The sequence below is a fragment of the Balaenoptera ricei genome, chromosome 16 (genome assembly GCF_028023285.1).
Source record: "Balaenoptera ricei isolate mBalRic1 chromosome 16, mBalRic1.hap2, whole genome shotgun sequence".
Lineage (NCBI taxonomy): Eukaryota > Metazoa > Chordata > Mammalia > Artiodactyla > Balaenopteridae > Balaenoptera > Balaenoptera ricei.
This window is the reverse complement of record NC_082654.1, coordinates 5,047,809-5,066,835: the sequence shown is the minus strand read 5'-3', so window position 1 is coordinate 5,066,835 and position 19,027 is coordinate 5,047,809. Positions and strand designations below refer to the sequence as shown.

General features: G+C 42.5%; 1 protein-coding gene across 3 annotated transcripts in view; it reads left to right on the top strand.

Annotated features, from left to right (window-relative positions):
• The window catches only part of DOCK1 (dedicator of cytokinesis 1), a 527,932-nt gene that overhangs the window by 442,345 nt on the left and 66,560 nt on the right, over positions 1-19,027 (top strand). For 2 of the 3 annotated variants that reach the window (XM_059900693.1, XM_059900694.1), the window contains exons 34-37: positions 8,872-8,957; positions 9,144-9,300; positions 15,667-15,707; positions 17,181-17,271. In XM_059900693.1, coding sequence (XP_059756676.1) covers positions 8,872-8,957; positions 9,144-9,300; positions 15,667-15,707; positions 17,181-17,271 — 375 coding nt within the window. Of the gene's footprint in view, positions 1-8,871; positions 8,958-9,143; positions 9,301-13,826; positions 13,895-15,666; positions 15,708-17,180; positions 17,272-19,027 lie in introns of those variants that run through there. The other variant, XM_059900695.1, reaches the window with a different exon arrangement.

The window sequence follows — 19,027 nt, the reverse complement described above, 5'->3', positions numbered from 1 at the left end:
TCTTTTCTTTCTTCCTTTTGGGTGAGGAAGATTTCCTTACATTTATTTATTTGTAAAATTAGACTATTTTGAAAGAGCCACTCGTTTGGTTTGGTTTCTCGGATTCACCGTCAGCCTTTGTACACGTGTGGTGTCACATCGTAAACATTGTCCCCTTTTTGTGAACGTTGTTCTTCTTGTTTGTCGATATATCAAGGACATCCTCGACTGCAGCATAGTTACCATGATTTCGAGGATGGTGTAACCTTTCATAGAATGAGTGGCCTCATCCTTTCTGATCCATCCCCTTTACTGGGGCATTTAGGTTGTACTCACTACTATGAATAAATATGCGGTGAACATAATCATGCATGTAGCTTGAATTTCTTTTGAAAGTTTTCCTGTTGTACAGTCTCAAAAATGCAATTGCTGATTCAAATTATTTTTTGTGACTTTTGACATTACTGCCAATTGATCTTATTGCCATAAGATGTGACCCATCCCTACTGCCACCGGCACGAAATCATGGCCCCGTCTCACTGCCAACTCACCAGAACTAGGAACTGTAATTTAAAATGCTCTTCCCTAGGCTGCAGATGCATCAGATGCTTTGAATTTTGTATGAATCAAGCCTCAAAGAAGGACCTTATGGAAAGATGCTATTAAATTAAAGAATCAGGTAAAGGAGAAAAATGTATTTGTATAGATAAATGTTACTAGCCCGGGAATGTAAGATCAAAAACCTTTAAAACATTATGTCAGTTGTCATTCTTTCAAGGAGTCTTTGGGTCAAAATAAGGGCCGTTGGAATTGAGAGTTTGGTTTCTGAATTGTTCTCATCCTCCCATTCGTTGTCTCACTCCTGTTTCACCATAGTTTTAAAATGTCTTATAACCGTCTTATGTGCATGTGCTTCATTTTCTCCAGTTCACAGAGTTCTCAGGTTTGTCAGTAAATGGCCCAAAGTTGACAAGAGTCACAGCATTTTTGCCTCCATTCTCAACACCCTGTGCCCAGTAGTGGCTTCGGAATCTGTCCCAACATCATGAGACATCTTTCCAGAAAACCAAATGGTTTAAGTCGTACCATGAAGTAGTTACACCCATTTAATTCCACCTCACAACAACTTCCTTAGCCTAAAACATGCCTCACTTGGACATGTGTAAATAAAAACACAAACATGAAGACAAAGGTCCACAAAAAAAGAACCCACATGCGGGCTAAGTGTAAACAGCTGCTCGAGTTTTTTGGTGAAGAATCCTTGGCCATTTGTTCATTGTGTTGTCATCTGCTTGTACCCTCACAGACAGGTGGTAGAACACCTCGAAGGTAAAAATCAAGGCAGAAAAACGAAAACTTGTGAAAAAAAATCTCCCTGCCATATTAATGTGTTCTGGTGAATTGCGAAATGATCAATTTCCTTTTCGTTGAGACATCTCAATTTTTCTATTGACCTATCTCAGCCTCCCACGGGAGGCCACGTGGATGCCACGTGACGTCATCCTTCCCAGCTCTGCTGCTTCCCCATCATCCCCGTTTCTGCCTGGCTCCTTGTCATTCGGGTTCACGGGTCCAGTCCCACTGGCCTGGCCTTGGCCTGCTCTCTTGGCCTCCGTGGTGGGTTGCAATGACTTGTGCGTTCTTCCTCTGTCTCATCCCCAGTGTCCATCTGCTTCCCTCACCCCCTATCCCAGGGCTCTCCTGGACCACAGCATTTGTCTCTCGACTTGCTGTATCTTTTCTGACTCCTTTCTGTTCTCGGTTCAACTCTCATCCTCCAGTGGCTGCTGTCCTGAAGCACAAGGCATGCCCTCTGTTCCTTGTCGCTGATGCTGGTGAATATGTGTAGCTGCACATGCACAGAACAGCAGGGCACAGCCTTCCGCGCCTCGATCCAGGGAGCTCCTAGGGTGGAGTCCAATTATCCAGCCTTATTAGTCATATGAACAAGGCTTAAACTGGCTCTACCTTCATAGCAGATGTGCAAACCTAATGGAGTAGGGGAAGATGAAGGTTTTTCATCTTTACAGAACTTTAGTGTTTTGAACATGTGACGTAGCCTTGCTTTTTTAGAGCTTGCTGTATCTCTCAGAGCTTGCTTCCCTCCAGTGCATTAGTCCCAGTGGATACGTTCTCTTCTCACTTTCCTCGGCATGCGTCCGATCTTCAAGTCATCCCTGCAGGTGTGTTCACTGTCAGCCACTGTCCCCCGTCCCCACCCTACCCTACCCCACCCCAACCCCAGAGATCCCAGAGTAGCGTGATTACCCTGAAACTGAGGACCTTGGGAAATCTTGGGGTTTTTTTTGTTTTGTTGTTTTGTTTTTTTCCAAAGGAGAGACCTTATGTGTGAAGATTTCAGGATCTGCCCAGCTAGCACGGAGAGGTTTGGGGGCACCCTTGTCTTAGGGCCTCTTACATCATCCAGTGGACCAGCTGAGCCATGTAACCACAAGACGAGCCTTAACTAACGCTTCCCCCATCTCACTGAGATCCCTGCCCCCAAATGAGTACCATTCTGAGTCTTAGCCTCACTGGATTTTGCTTCAGAAGAAAAGCATACCTTTAAATTCTCTCGTAGCACCTTTTTAAAGAAATGCATTTGTTATGTCTTTGGAAAATACAGAACTAACAGCTGAGAATTGCAGCAAATGACTGTTTGGGCTCTTAGACCATTCGTAAGAATGGGATGGAAAAGGCTCCACAACAAAGTAATATTTTCAGTCATGGAGCTATTTTCTGTCATCTTCGTGAGGGTCAGCAAAATGCTCCACAACTTCCAGAAATTCCTATTCAGTTGTAAAAATATTAGAATGTGAGTAATCTTTGTGTCTGCAATGTTTCCAAGTTCCTGTTTGAATAATCTCTTCCTACTACCCAGGCTGGTAACCTTAAGCAAATAATTGAATAACCCAAGTGGATGCTGGCAGCTTCTGCCACTTGGTGGCAAAGCCAATATATTTTGAACTGTAATATGAATGTGAATAAGTTTGGTGGTGATTTTATCTTGTATATTCTTTTTTTTTTAAAACATCTTTATTGGAGTATAATTGCTTTACAATGGTGTGTTAGTTTCTGCTTTATAACAAAGTGAATCAGCTACCCATATACCCCTATATCTTATCTTGTTTATTCTTCAGTTCATTAGGATTTTGTTGATTGGTTTGTTTTTGCTTTCATTTAAAAAATAATACTTGCTTCTGTCATTTTGGATGATTAGAGGGGAAATATGGCCCAAGAATTAGGCTTTTATTTCACTGAACCCCAGACCCAAAAGTGGTCCAAGAGATCATGGAAAATAATACCCTGGACTCTGAGAGTTCTGATGGCATTGAATCCTATTAGAAAAGCTCTCCAGCAAAGAGATGCCTAGACTCCGATAATCTCCTTTAACCAACAGGACTTACTGTGCGAACTTGTTCCTGGAGTCCACTGTCAGTGAATACAGCTCTAAAGTCAATCCTCGGTCTGGGCTGTATAGCAGTGGGGCACAGCTACACCTGTCCGAGGTGTTGCCAGGTGTAGCAGTCAGTTTCCCTGCCAGGCTGCTGCAGGTCTGGGGCTTGGGGCCTCTGGGCTCATGAGTATTTCACAGAAGCTTCAAGGTCACTGAGCTGCCCGCTTGTTAGACGTAGAAGGATGTGGGGATTTTAGAAGGTGGGATATGGAGTGCCAGAGGTTAATTAAGTGTGTAATTAAGTTTACAGAGTGGTTAAGCAAGAGGAATGCAATATACGTCAAAATATTAGTGTGTCTGAGTACAAGGATTAAAGGCTGAGTGATAGATTTGGGGGGATCAGTTACTTTTCGGGTGTCAACATGTGAGCCCGGGAGCCCCAAAGGTGTCAGAGAAGCAGGCTGCTGTGTGCCAGGCCAGTGCCCTCTTCTTGGTCATGTGACCCACACAGACACAGTTCAGTGACTTTCTCCCCCACAGCCCCTCCAGTGATGCTGAAGAGAAGGTCATGGTTCTGCAGTGCTGTTGGATTGGACAATTCCAACGGGGGGTGCAGAGCCAAAGAGAATCTAATTTCCCGAGCTCTCTAATACTACGGGGTGGTCTAAAACCATGGTCCTACCTCCAGAACCTTGTGAGAAGCTTTTCTTAAAAAACAGAAAGTAGGGCAAAGTGTACCCGTACAGGCAGACCCAGGAGATATTGTAGGTTTGCTTCCAGACCACCACGATAAAGGGAAATCTCAATAAAGCGAATCACATGAAGTTTTTGGTTTCCCAGTGCATATAAAAGTTGTTCATGCTATACTGTAGTCTCTTAAGTGTGCAATAGTATTATGTCTAAAAACGCAATACCTTAATTAAAAATACTTCATTGCTAAAAAGTAAAAAAATACTTTATTGCTGAAAAATGCTAACCATCATCTGAGCCTTCAGCGAGCCGTAAAGGCTGCTGGAGGGTTTGAAATATTGCAAGAATTACCTAAATATGACATAGAGACACAAAGTAAGCAAATGCTGTTTGAAAAATGGCACCAGTAGACTTGCTCAATGCACAAACCTTCAATTTGTAAAAGACGCAGTAATGCAAAGCGCAATAAAAAGAAGCATGCCTGCACCCAGGATTATTTGCGAATAATTTAGGGTTATTTAGGTTATTATTTAGGGTTATTAATAAAGGGTTTCGAAAGAAACCCTTTCGCTAATGCACTAAGCTGACCGCGGTCCTAGAGCTCAGCTTTCTCCCAGCTCTTGGTAACCTCTAAGCGCTTTACCCATGTGGTGAGTTATTTGTGCAAACCTTTCCATCCTGGTCCTCCCTTGCTCTGACATAACCCCAGATCTCTTCTGTAAACGTGTCCCTGCATGCCTGGAGAATGCAAGCCTGGTTTTTATACACTTATAAATGCATTATAGCAAGAATGGTAAACCTAAGCCCCAACAGAAATGAAGCATTCCAAACCAAGGAGAACTGGCTTTTGGATTATCCACTGCTGAGACCCTTCACTCCATGATCTCCTAAATTGGAGCCAATAACCTATGGTTCACAGTGGCACTGAGTGGGGAAAGCAGTGGTTCTTTCTAAGTTCAATGAATTAACGATGATGTTAATACATGACCCCTGAGAGCATGGCTCCCCCCCACCACCACCCAGACGTCCTCCACTGTGTTCAACTTAATAGCAACCTTCTGAAAAGCCCTATATACGTGGCCTCTTATGTTTCATATTCTCAGAGGGCTGCTGGTATCAGATGCTTAGCGATGCTCTGCTCAATATTTTAAGTTGGACACCCTGTGGATCTTTTCGAAGCCATATTAGTGTTTCAGAAAAGAGAGGAAAAGATAATGATTTTGCTTATCACATGAGTGAGTCTCTGCTACCTTTTGAACAACACAGTAAACCCTTGCTGATTTTATCCTAACCATAGAGACTCCTTTTGCAAATCACCAGACAGCATGCATTTACAAGTAAGGTAATAAGCATAATTTTTATAAAACCAGCTCTCCTCTCTCAGACTTACTTTCTCCAGTTTATTTGGACAGGATCATTTAATTCTGATTATGATAACAGTTCACAGCACAGGAGCAAACTGATTCTAGTATATTTTGTAAAAATTAACGAAGGCCCTAGAATTTGAGGCTGGCTGCAGATCTGTGGAATTGAATCCTTGCTGATAAACGGAGTAGGGTTGCCAGGTGTTTGTGCAAGTTACAGAGTTTAGACTAGAGGTTAGTAAAATTAGAATCAGCTGTGTTCTTCTGATTTACTTATCATTCATCCACTCTTTTTTAGAAAACATTAAATTCATCAGTCAAAATTTGATAAGCAGCATACTTAAGGAGCTGGAGCTTCCTTTATTGCCCTTGTTTGTGACAGTGAGGTTTATGTGGAACCAGAGAAAACATGCCATTTCCAGAAAGTAGATTCCAAATTCAAATACCTTCTGATTAACTAGAGATGAGCAATTTGAAATGCCAGTGTGTGCTTGCCAATGTTAGGATAAGGTATGTTTTTCTTCATTCTCTAAGCCTTCTTTGTTGTATGCTCCTTAAACATGTGTGGAATTGAATCATGTGTTTTAATTAAATTTAGTCTTATTTTGTCTCTCGATTATTTCTTCTGAAGAATCAGCACTCACCACTTAATATTTGGCATTCCCATCACGGAAGATGGGGCTGCCAACTTTTGGTCTAGTGGCAAGCCATCTCTCTTGTGCTAGTTTCCAAGAAGAACCGCCTTTTGCAGAATTTTCTTCTGTAAGGAACAGAGTAATAGCGGGTTAGTATCCAAAGGTTGTTATTATATAGTAAAAGTCCTTATCATGAGATCTCAGGTGAACAAAAAGAAAGCAACTCATGCTTTCTTCTTCAGTAGAACTATGCTTGTTCCTCTGTTCCTAAAATCCCTGAACTGCTTAAGCCCAACAGAATCAAAGAGGGTGTTTATTTGGGGGAAGAGGCAACGGAGCAGAGAATTGCAGGGATTCACTGAAGTCCTAGTTTTTGTGATGTTGCTGAGTCCTTGATGTCAAGCAAGAATCAGTACTTCTCTCCAGTCCTGTTTTAAGCCTTTGTTTCATCTGTAGCGTGATGAAATTGTGGCTTCAGGCAGCGTGCCCCGATCAAGGTCACGCTCTGAGACCCCTCCTTGGGTCTCACCAGCCCCCTTGCCTTCTGCTTCCCAGGGTCCACAACCAGGTGACACTGCAGCAGCTGTGCCCTTGGTCCCCAGTGCAGTAGACGGTGCCTGATGGACCTGTTACAAGCACTTCGGTGAATGTGTTCACCACTTGGCTTGTGTGGCCAAGAGAGCAGGTTGTGTATTAGCAACCTACTGGCCGACTCCTTTGGGACCCTATTCAGCCCTCCCCAGCTTCAGTGTAACACCAACTCTATCCAATAATTTATGTGCACATGGCACATTCATCCCATTAGAGTATCCGTGTCAGGTGCTGTCCTAGGGATTGGGAATACAGCAGTGACCAAGAGAGAAGAAAATTCTTTCTCTCGCGCAGCTTAAATTCTTATGGGATCCGAGTAATAGTTGCCTGGGGAAGCAACATCTGAGCATATATTTCACAGGGATCCCACTAGAGATGATCATACAAAGTGAAATAAGTCAGAAAGAGAAAGACAAATACCATCTAATATCGCTTATATGTGGAATCTAAATTGTGACACAAATGAACCTATCTACGAAACAGAAACAGACTCACAGACATAGAGAACAGACTTGAGAGGGGTCGGGGAGGGAAGGATTGGGAGTGTGGGATTAGCAGACGCAAACTATTATATAGAGAATGGATAAACGAAAAGGTCCTACTGTATAGTACAGGGAACTATATATTCAATATCCTGTGATAAACCATCATGGAAAAGAATATGAAAAAGAATATATATATATGTATAACTGAGTCACTTTGCTGTACAGCAGAAATTAACACAACATTGTAAATCAACTATACATCAATAAAATGTTTAAAAAAAAAGGGATCCCAGAGACCCTTGCATACATGCCATGGTCTGCTTGCTTTGTGAACCCTGAATTCAGCTGTTGTTTCCTTCAATTCCTCCTTTGCCCATCTTCTTTCAGTTCAGCGTGGGTGCCACCATCTCTAGGGAGCTAAAGCTCTTGCAGCCCCTTCTTCCTACCTGGCCCACATCCATGAGTAACTGCAGGACCCCCTTGCAACAGGGGCATTCACCTGGCCAGAGTCCCAGTACTGAGGTGGCTCTGAATTTTGCCAGGGATGGGGGACTGGGCAGCGAGGATGGGGATGCATGTCCATCATTATTGAGGTAGTTATTTCCAGCCTGATCGGCCATGGGGTCCATGACCTCTGTGAAAACATTTTAGAGAGTCGCTCTTCTCCAGAATTTAGAGTTTTCCTGAAAGCATGAGACAGAGAGACCATCAGTTGTGAGTACCCTTTCGCACCACGATATTCTGGAAATCCAATCAGAAGCTTTGGGGAATTCAAGGAAAGGCCTGGGATGGACCTTTTTGAGGTGTCTGCTGGTCTGTCTGAAAGGCATTGCCCCTCTTGTTTTTTATTCTGTTTTTCACCCAGAGTGAGGTATTTCACTAGGATCCATCAAGGAATGGCAGGGAAGTGGCCCTTTGCCTGTTTTCAGATTGCAGAGAACTCTGCGGGCAAGTGACACAGCATCTGTTCTTTTCCAAGAACCAAGGAGCTATTTTAACTGTTACTTGTTCATAAGGATGAAGTTTGGGATGTTTTTTCATGTTGCTCCTTGATTTTTCTTCCCTATAGTTTCTTTGTCTGTCTTTCTCTGGCTCTTGCTCCTGTGATCAGAATATGCATCAAGGCCTCATTAACCAGGGAAGGAAAATGAAAGATTCCCCCTGTGACAGGGGCTCATCAGAAACCCCCAGAAGTTTGGGAAGGACAACTCTTTTTTTTTTTTTTTTTTTTTAATTCAATCCTCATCATTCATTATTTCAGCATTTACTCTTTTTTTTTTTAAATTTGGACTTTAAATTTATTTATTTATTTTTGGCTGTGTTGGGTCTTCATTTCTATACGAGGGCTTCCCCCAGTTGCGGCAAGCGGGGGCCACTCTTCATTGCGGTGCGCGGGCCTCTCACTATCGCGGCCTCTCTTGTTGCGGAGCACAGGCTCCAGACGCGCAGGCTCAGTAGTTGTGGCTCACGGGCCCAGTTGCTCCGCAGCATATGGGATCTTCCCGGACCAGGGCTCGAGCCCGTGTCCCCTGCACTGGCAGGCAGATTCTCAACCACTGCGCCACCAGGGAAGCCCCGGGAAGGACAACTCTTAAATGAAATCAGGCTTCAAAGGTGTAGGGCAACTCTCCGATGATGATCTGTCGGCGATTTATGTATTATTGACGCTCAAGTCACGAAATGAAATATCCACCATGCTGATTATTTACGCTTTCTCTGTTTAATTATAGTTTGAAAATGAGATCATCACCAAGCTGGATCATGAAGTGGAAGGAGGTAGAGGCGATGAGCAGTACAAAGTGTTATTTGATAAAATGTAAGTGTTGATTAACAGTGGGATTTATGTCAGAATAGAGACAGAGAGACTGTAATTAGACGACAATGAACTTTGTAGCCCAGAGATAATTAAAAAGTGTTGATAATGGAAAATATTTTAAATTGCACCTCAGTCACGTTTCTTTTGCTGAGTGTGATTAACAAGGTGTGTGTAATTATTTTTCAGTCTCTTAGAGCACTGCAGGAAGCACAAATACCTCGCCAAAACGGGAGAAACTTTTGTAAAGCTCGTCGTGCACCTGATGGAAAGACTTTTGGATTACAGAACCATCATGCATGATGAGAACAAAGAAAATCGCATGAGCTGCACTGTCAACGTGCTGGTGAGTGAAAAGTTAAATATCCGGTCTTCCCAGGAAGCCGGAGATTGAACCAGAAGTTCAAAGCCTTGTGAAAGCTGGCCACAGAGCTTTACAGAGCAGGACACAGCATGCTTTGCCTGTTTCCTTGGCTGTGGGAGGGAAGGAGGAACGAAGAACTGTTTGCATATCTGCTTTAAGCACGTCAGCGATCATCTTCCTTCTGGGTGTTTTCACACTGTTCTTCCCCTGGTTCAGAATGATGAGCCACCTTATTTTGTAATCAGGGGAGCACCCTTACGGTTGACAGAGCCTAAGTGTTTCATTACTAGGAGACTGTAAACATGTCCTGTAGTGTGTCGAATGGTGGCCTCCGGAATATAGGTCCACATCCTAATCTTCAGAACCTGTGAACGTGACCTTGTTTGGAAAAAAAACGCTCCTAGCAGATGTAATTAAGTCAAAGATCTTGAGATGAGACTGTCCCGGATTACCCAGGTGGGCCCTAAATCCAATGACAAGTATTTTTATAAGAGACAGAAAAGGAGAAGACAGAGACCCAGAGCAGAAGACCTCGTGAAGAGAGGGGCAGAGATGGGAGTGATGTGGCCACAAGCCAAGGAACAGCTGGAGCCACCGGAAGCTGGAAGGGGCAGGAAGGAAGCTCCCCTAGTCCCTTCAGAGGGCATGTGGCCCCGCTGCCACCTGGATTTCAGACTCAGGCCTCCAAAACTGAAAGAGAATGCAGAGCTATTGTTTTAAGTCCCCGAGATTGTGGTAATTTGTTATGGCAGCCATAAGAAACTCGTGCGTGGCCACATGATGGCTTGGGTGAACTTGACCGCCGCCATCCACTGGCGTCTTGCACAGCTGCTGTCACTGTGACATGGTCAGGTTCTGTGGACATCAGTTTTTGACGTAGTTGTGGTGCATCAGGGAATGCTTCAGGGCGATGAACTTCTAGGAAGCTTTACGACAAGCTCAGCTGCAGGGCATGGCTGGTTGGCCTCGTGGCTCTCAGGAGCCACGTGACCACCACATCTGGCTCCAGCGCTCTCTGCATCTTTCTGCGTCTTCCCCCTCTGCTGCTTCCTAGAAGCTAGACAAGCAGACTCCTGGCCCTGGTAGTGTTTTCCTCAATTTCCCCCGCCTGTCCCAACGCAGGAACGCAAGGAAACACTGTGCCTGGTTTCTTCTCTTTACTTCTCTGGGTTGTCCTCATCACCACCTGGTTGTTGGATAGCAGGTGGTTACCCTGCCGTGACTTCCCCCATTCATACGGACTTGTAGGCGCTTTGAGCTTATGGGAGCGGACTTTTGTGCCAGGAGGAGCAGGACACATCATTCATTCTTGAAAACCACCAGAGATGTTTGGATTAAAAAGATAAACAAAAAGGAATATTTTTCACCTTCCATCTCCTTTATTGTCAACACCGAATCTGAGCTTTGCCACGACGAGCCGGCCGCTGAAACCTCGCACAGTCTCAGCCCTACATTCAGGGGCCGGGCAACCAGTTTTGGCCAATGGTAAACATTTCCAGAGCAAGTTTTTTTTTTTTTTTTTTTCCTTGAAAATCTAAACACGGGGGACTTCTGGTTTCTGGTCCAGTATGTAAAAGGAGCTAGGAAGTCGTTACTCCTCTCCTCACCGCAAGGAAAAAACTGGCAAACTGAAAATCAACAACTCTTCTTCGATCCACAGGGAAAACTCCTGCTCCCAAAATTGTGATACGGAGAATCACAGCCTCCCGGAGCAGAAACGAACACTGGAGCCGGTACTGGACTCCTTTTACCCAGTACATCATGGCCACTTTCAACATAAAATAACAAGGTGTCTTAAAGGGAAAAAAAGGCGCAGTTTGAAGAGACAGGACATCAGAGCTGGACTTGGACATGACTTTAGAGGTTTTAGAATTATCAGACTGGGCATTTAAAATGACCATGATAAATACGCTAAGGGCACTAATAGAAACAGTAGACATTATGGAAGAACAGGTAATATAAGCTGAAAGATGGGAGTTCTAAGAAAGTATCAAAGAGAAAATGCTAGACACTTGCAGAATGAAGAATGCCTTTGGACTTATCCATAGACTGGACATGGCTGAGGAAAGAATCATTGAGCTTGAAACACCTAAATATGTTTGCATGTGCATCATAAGGGTCGGGGGCCACTGTAGGAGTTACTGGCATCCATCCCCGAGATCTGGCCCACTGGCTATGTTTGCCTGTCCATCCACCTGTAGCCTGACTGTGCTAGGGCGGCAGCGAGCTCTGCCCCAGGTAAGGGCCTCGATCGTTTGCTCAGGAATGAGCCTGGCTCTTGCTCTGTTGTCTTCCTGCATTCTTGCGTCTGTCCGTAGGAATTTATTTTGATGATGCCAATGTGGTTAACACGAAATAGAGATCAGTGTCTTTCTGCAGGAGAGAAACAGAAACCTTTTCAAAAACATTCCCTACCATGGGCATACTTTTCTAGTGCTCCCTCTGAGCTTTAAGGAGGATCCAAAAGGCCCATTTGTGTCCAGAAGGAAGAATTATTATTATGTTGATTAGGTTTCCAGCTTTGATGATTGACTGCTATTTGTTTCAAGCAGGATCTTTCATGCTCACCAGGATGCAAAACCTAGTGGAGAAATGGTGACAAGCTCTGAACGGGGCCTTTTGTCAGAATCAGACTCAGAATCAGACTCAGAATCAGGGTCAGAAAAATAAGGTCCTGTGAGGACACCTGAGATGATAGTTCCTGACGTAATGGTGTGTTCCTCTCTCATCCTGAGATTATCGGACATCATTCACTTCCTTCAACTTGAAACATCCTGAATCATTCCATGAAGAGTCAAGTATTCTATTCTTAACTGTTTCCTGGGGAGGATAAGATGGATCCCAGACTATCACAATTCTTTCATTTAAAAAACAGAGGTCTATGGATGACAGAGAAACAAAAATGGATTTTTATAGATAGATGTTCTGTCTCTTAATATTCACTGCCAAGAACATTTAATCATATAAATATATTTCTAACCTCCGGGTCCATTTTTACCTTTTCTCCTGGTACTTTTCTTGTGAAACAAATAGAGTTTCACAGAAGTGAATATGTCTCTCCATCTCTAGATGAGTATGGATGTATAAACATACATCTAGAAACATATAAAATGTACTCAACTGATCACTAAGCAGAAATCCCCTTGAAATCCTAAGGTTAAAAAATAAAGAACGTAAGATTTATTCATCAATAAATAAATGTAAGCTCATTGCAAAATTTCCTTTAAAACCAACACTATTATTATTATTTTTTTTAAATTGTGTTGACACAAATTATACAACATTTTATTTTTTTATTTTATTTTTTATTTTTAGCTGTGTTGGGTCTTCGTTTCTGTGCGAGGGCTTTCTCTAGTTGCGGCAAGCGGGGGCCACTCTTCATCGCGGTGCGCGGGCCTCTCACTATCGCGGCCTCTCTTGTTGCGGAGCGCAGGCTCAGTAGTTGTGGCGCATGGGCTTAGTTGCTCCGCGGCATGTGGGACCTTCCCAGACCAGGGCTCGAGCCCGTGTCCCCTGCATTGGCAGGCAGATTCTCAACCACTGCGCCACCACGGAAGCCCTATTTTTTTTTTTTAATAGAGTTAGTGGAACGTTCTAAGTTGTGTGGGCTCATTAATGTCCTACTCTCCCTATCACTTAAAAAACAAATTAAAATTAAAAAATGAGAGACAGGGGCTGTGATTCTGCCCAGCGGCCTGGTCCTTTAGAGGCGCCTCTGCAAGCAGGTCTGCATGAGTACTGGATCATGGTTCCCGCTAGGCAAAATGCATATTTGTAATTAAGTGGAATTTCATCGTCACCTCATAATCATGCAATCTTTAATTACTGGTTCATGATTTGTTGTGCGTCACCTGGCTCTTCTCTGCACTTATCATCGTATTCATACCCAAGACTGGTAGAATCATTGTTTTACAGACATAAGTTAGGTCCTTCATGGCCCCTCTACAGGCTAATTAAGGTGGTTCCAACTAGAATTCTAAAACTCTTAGGATGTGTCTTAGTTATGAAGGAGTCCAAAATTGAAATACAGTGAAAATGCTTGCGCTCTGAAAGATCAACGCACAGCGCTGGACTGGAATTGGGGACCTAGTCCCAACAGGGTTGCTTGGACAGATGTCAGCCCTGGTGCGGAGAGGACCATGGCGGGTGGGAGGCTGCCCGCAGAGCCCAGAAGTGGGGCACCGAGCGGTGTGAACTTCTACATAAAGAAAGAAAAAGTTTTATAAAGAAATTGGGATTTGAGATGAACTTCCTTCAGTTCTAGGGAGGTTTCTGAAGTCCTAGGCAGGGAACAGAACGCAGAGCAGGCAGGATATAGGAGACACTTCCGTATCTCGGAGAGAGGGAGGAAAGTCGCATGATATCCCCGTTGAGAAATTGTAGAAGAGAATGATCAAAAGCTTAGGAAGGGATTAAAAATAGGAGTGCAGAAGAGGGTGGTGTGAAATCGTAGCGTGTAAATACTGGGGAGTTGGAAGTGAAGGGCTCATCCTCTGCCTTTGATGTAGGTTCCCTTTGTTACATCGCTCCGAGCCGTCAGCTGAAAATATCCTCATTACCCAGACACAGCACACGAACCAGAGGACACGCAAATCTCAGGTGCTGCAAAATGTGAAAATCTCGGTGCGTCTTTCTAAATGCGCCCCGCTTACTCTCTGCATTTGTTTATGATTTCTTTTCGGAGAGATCAATTGTGGAAGCAGTGTCTTTCTTTGGCTAATGAAATGAGACAGGCTGTTTCATCTTCTTGGGTAATTGCATGCCTTTATGATGGTGCTATTCACTAGTAATCTCTGGCCCCCATTCTAGAGTTCTAACATTGTGTGCAGGTGCTAAATTTCACATTGAAAGTGGCAATGGTGTTTCCATACCTTAGACCTTGTTAGGTGACTGTTCTGCACCTTTCTGGTGCCTCGTGAACGATAAAGGTTTTAGAGTGTTTATAGAGATTTCACATTAAGAAATGTAATTGTAATAGAAATATTTATGCCCATCCTGAAAATAGTTTACAATATGTAGAAGTAGCCCATTGTTGATAATCTGCTAACTAACCTTCCTCTATCAATGCCGTACACGAGGTGTTTCTTAAGCAGCAACCGGTTTTCTTACTGTGTTTGGAAGGCCTGTCTAGAACAGCGCTTTCCGATAGAAATTTCTTGGTAATGGAGATGCTCTGTATCTACACTGTTCAAGACAGTAGCACTGGCTCCATACGGTTATTGAGCACTCAGAAGTGTGTGGCAAGTGCAACTGAGGAAGTGAATTTTTAACTTCATTCAATTTTAATCAAACTGACTTTCTATTTGAATACATGTGGCTCGTGGCTACTGTGTTGGACATCAGGTCTATAATGCCACGTTGCCTTCTTGCGGCTCTTGGTAAGTGAGGCTAGACCCAGCATGCTTTCAATCATGTTGATGATGCTTATTCCAGAATTTTTTTTTCGCTTCTAATGAGATTACAATGGTTAAGAATGGTGAAGATCTTGGGTAATCCTTGGGTATCTTTGGGTAATCCTTTGTTTTAACTGAAAACAGGTGACTTTCAAATGACAGAAGTAGATTTAAGCCATCACAGCGTTTATTTCATTTTTTAATTTTTAAAAATTTGTTGCCAAGCATGTTTTTATTTTCCTTTTTGTTTTACTGAAATAGAGTTGATTTACAATGCTGTGTTAGTTTCAGGCATACAGCAAAGTGATTCAGGTCTATATATATCTGAATATATAGATTCTTTTCCATTATAGATTATGCCAAGATATTGAGTATAGTTCCCTGTGCTATACAGTAGGTTTTTGTTGGCTATCTGTTTAGATGTGAGATATATATACACAATGGAATATTACTCGGCCATAAAAAAGAATGAAATAATGCCATTTGCAGCAACATGGATGGACCTAGTTATTATCATACTAAGTGAAGTAAGTCAGATGGAGAAAGACAGATATGTGATGTCGTTTATATGTAAAATCTTAAAAAATGATACAAATGAACTTATTTACAAAACAGAAATAGACTCACAGATTTAGAAAACAAACTTATGGTTACCAAAGGGGAAGTGGGGGGCAGGGATAAAATAGGAGTTTGGGATTAACATATACACACTACACTGTTTAAAGGATAGGAAATTTATTCATTAGAATCACCACCCCCCAACCAAAAAAAAAAAAAAAAAGAAGAGCAGTGTAAGGTGTTTTTGCATTTTATGTGAATTTATGGTTCATATCCAAAGATCTGGGTCCATTTGGCTGTGTTTGACACAGGTTGAAGAACTGTGGATTTTTAATGTGTACGTGACACCTTTTATAGAACAGGTTTCTTAAAACAGCGTTGTGGTTTGATTTTTCAGAATTTCTACAAAGAGATTGAAAGAGAAGAAATGTATATAAGGTATGTGAGCATCTGGCTCGTCTGCACCCTCGACCTGTTTATGATAATTGCTGTTTGTCAAGTCCATGCTAAAAAGTGTTTTATAGCCACAGGGGTTGATCTTGTAGGGAATCGTGAAGGCTAGAGTTTGAATTTGGTGGAGCTCCCAGAAGTATCATCAGGCCTGGTGCAGTTTGTCCGTGCCGATGCGGAGATTTGGGGTGGGGGGCATCCTTAGCCAGCTCAGAAGAAAATTATTATCTCACAGGGTTTTTGTTCCTCTTGGCCGACCCTTGTGGCCCTTTAGAAAAAAAGCACTGCCACAGATTTTATTGTTTCACAGTAAGCCATATGATCAAATGAGAAGTCCAGTCTTAACTTTATCAGAAGTAAGGCAATATTACAAATTTTCAGTCTATTCTTACCTGGGTACCAAATTCTCAAATTTCGTATTTTCTTCTGGATTTTTCTCCTTCACTTGCCTTTTTCTCTAGGGTGGTGGGCTATGATTGGTACCCTCTCCTTCTTGGTCACTCTTAGGGGCCAGTGTCAAAATTTAATAAGATTACCACTTATGAGACCAGAATAATTATATAATCCACGTGGCATCAGAGTTTAATGATAGTTACATTAAGCATTATTTTCTTTCTTTTTTTGTTAAGTCTCTAGTGTATTTATTTGTATAAATAGTAAACAAAAACATGATTTTCTAACTTTTGATTTCTAAGACTTTTTACCTTTGTCCTTTAAAAACAGTACCATGTGAATATAATAAACCTTGAGGAAAACAAATCAGTTTCTTTTATCCAAAATGTAGGCTGTGGTGGGAGGGAGGGAGATGCAAGAGGGAAGAAATATGGGGATATATGTATATGTATAGCTGATTCTCTTCGTTATAAAGCAGAAAGTAACACACCATTGTAAAGCAATTATACTCCAATAAAGATGTTAAAAAAAAAAAGAAGTGTATACAAAAAAAAAGATGTAGGTTGCTTTATATTAGAAAAGCAACTTTTATTTCTTTATGGCAGAGGAATTCTTTTGATCACGTTCGCTGTGATCATTGGAGCTCTTTATTCTTATGGATTTGTATTTTTATGGATTTTGTGTGTGTGTATATTTGGACTCAATAGAAATATAAGAAATCACAATCAAACATTGTGTACTCTCATTTCAATTGTATGAAGAAAACTCTGGAAAAGATGAGAAAGAATGAGAAACCTTGAAGTATAATTCCACCTCCTTGTGCCATCTTCAGTCTTGTCCTGGAAAGAGAGCACTTAAATTTTAAAAATATATCTATTGTGTATTACTCTGGTTGGTTTTTCTTAGTGCTTTGTGTACCAGAAGCTTCCAAGGCATTATGCATTGTGAAGATTGTAAAAAGAAAGTATAGAGATGATTTACTGTTGAAGGTAGAATTTAGCTCTTGCAGTTCTCAACACAAATTATTTGGTGATGCGTTAAGGATGTACCTATGTTTTATCGTCTCAGGTATCTGTACAAGCTCTGTGACCTGCACAAAGAATGTGATAACTACACTGAAGCAGCCTATACCTTGCTTCTCCATGCGAAGCTTCTGAAGGTAGTAAAAATTACCATATACTTTCACGATCCTGTCGTTATAAATTCTAAGATCATTTAACATTTGATTTTTCCATGACCAATTTCAGTAAACCTAGAACTTAAGATTTTATGGATGTCGACTCAATGCAGTGACATAAACGAAGATAATTAAGAAGTACTTTGATTATAGATCTGGCTCTCCTGAATGCAAATTGGGCAAGATGTCAGAGCAGGTTATCACTGAGCATCTTAAACACCCATCATTGGTCTGCCAGCAGTGAGTTAGAGATTCTGTGATTCCTTATTCCTGCCAACAGGACCCAGTAGTGCCGGAGGGCGACCTCCATAAGAAGGAACTTCTGTGGTACAATAGCTAAGAGAGAGGATGAGCCCACCTCTCATTTTATCAAAGAGTGTAGGGACCAGATCATGACTTTTCTCTCCGTGCGTTCTAAGCGGTTCCATTGAGATCTCCTGTTGGTCCATCAGTTCATGTTGGACTTCCTGCCTGACTCTCCTGGGGGATGTTACCCCTCAGCATAGGTCTGGCATGACAGCTTTCAGCTCTCAGTGTCGTTTTGTTATTCAGATAGCTTTGGACATTGGTGTGTGTGTGTGTGTGTTTTGCCATAATATATTCATGCTCTCCCCATGTCCATTTTCAGCCCAGTTAGTCATGCAGAGTGGACCCACAGTAAATAACTGGGTGGTTGTTTGTACTGATGGATGGCAAGATGGATGTGTGGGTGGGTGGATGGATGGTTTCATGGATGGATGGATGTTTGGATGGATGTGTGGGTGGATGGATGGATGTGTGGTTGGATGGATGTGTGGGTGGATGGATGTGTGGGTGGATGGATGGATGGATTCATGGATGGATGGATGTGTTGATGGATGGATGAATGGATGTGTGGATGGATGTGTAGGTGGATGGATGTGTGGGTGGATGGATGGATGTGTGGGTGGATGGATGGATGTGTGGATGGATGGATGGATGTGTGGGTGGATGGATGGATGGATTCATGGATGGATGGATGTGTGGATGGATGTGTAGGTGGATGGATATGTGGATGGATGGACGGATGTGTGGGTTTATGGATGTGTGGGTAGGTAGGTGGATAGATGAGGGAATTTCTTTACAACTTCTAGTTTTATACTTCAAAACTTTAGCAAGTCACTAGATCATCTTTCCCATTATACCCTCATAAAAAATTGAAAAATTATAAACTAGGTAAAGAGGAACAGCTATGAGAGTTAGAACTGAGTTGAGTGTCCCTACATAAAGATTGCTCATTCAAGGGATCCTGTGTCTAAACTCAAGCCAGCCCCCGCATACCAAAAACTGAATGAAAGGAAACCAGATGAGATTACATTAAAAATGAGCATTAAGCAGTGTCTGCTGGGTGATGAGAGGACTAAGGAGGATGCCGTGTTAGGCAGTGAAGCCCCAGCAAGAATCTTCCAGCCCTTGGCCCAGTCCTGAACTCTCCAGTAGCTTGTGTGATATGCGTACTCATAAGCTGCTTTAGGGACACTGGAGTGTGGAGATTTACCTTTGCCTGAAAACAAGAGTCCTTTGTAAAGAAAACACAATGAGACTCATTTCAATCTGAATGCCTCATCCATAGTCATCCATGGTACCCCTTTGGCTTTGCACCATATGAAGCTCTCCTAAGGACTGTCATTTATGAAGATAGAGATATCAGTTGGGGCATCTCACACCAGCCGTCCCACTTTGAATTCTAATGGCTTTCATTTGTTAGAAACCCAAATTT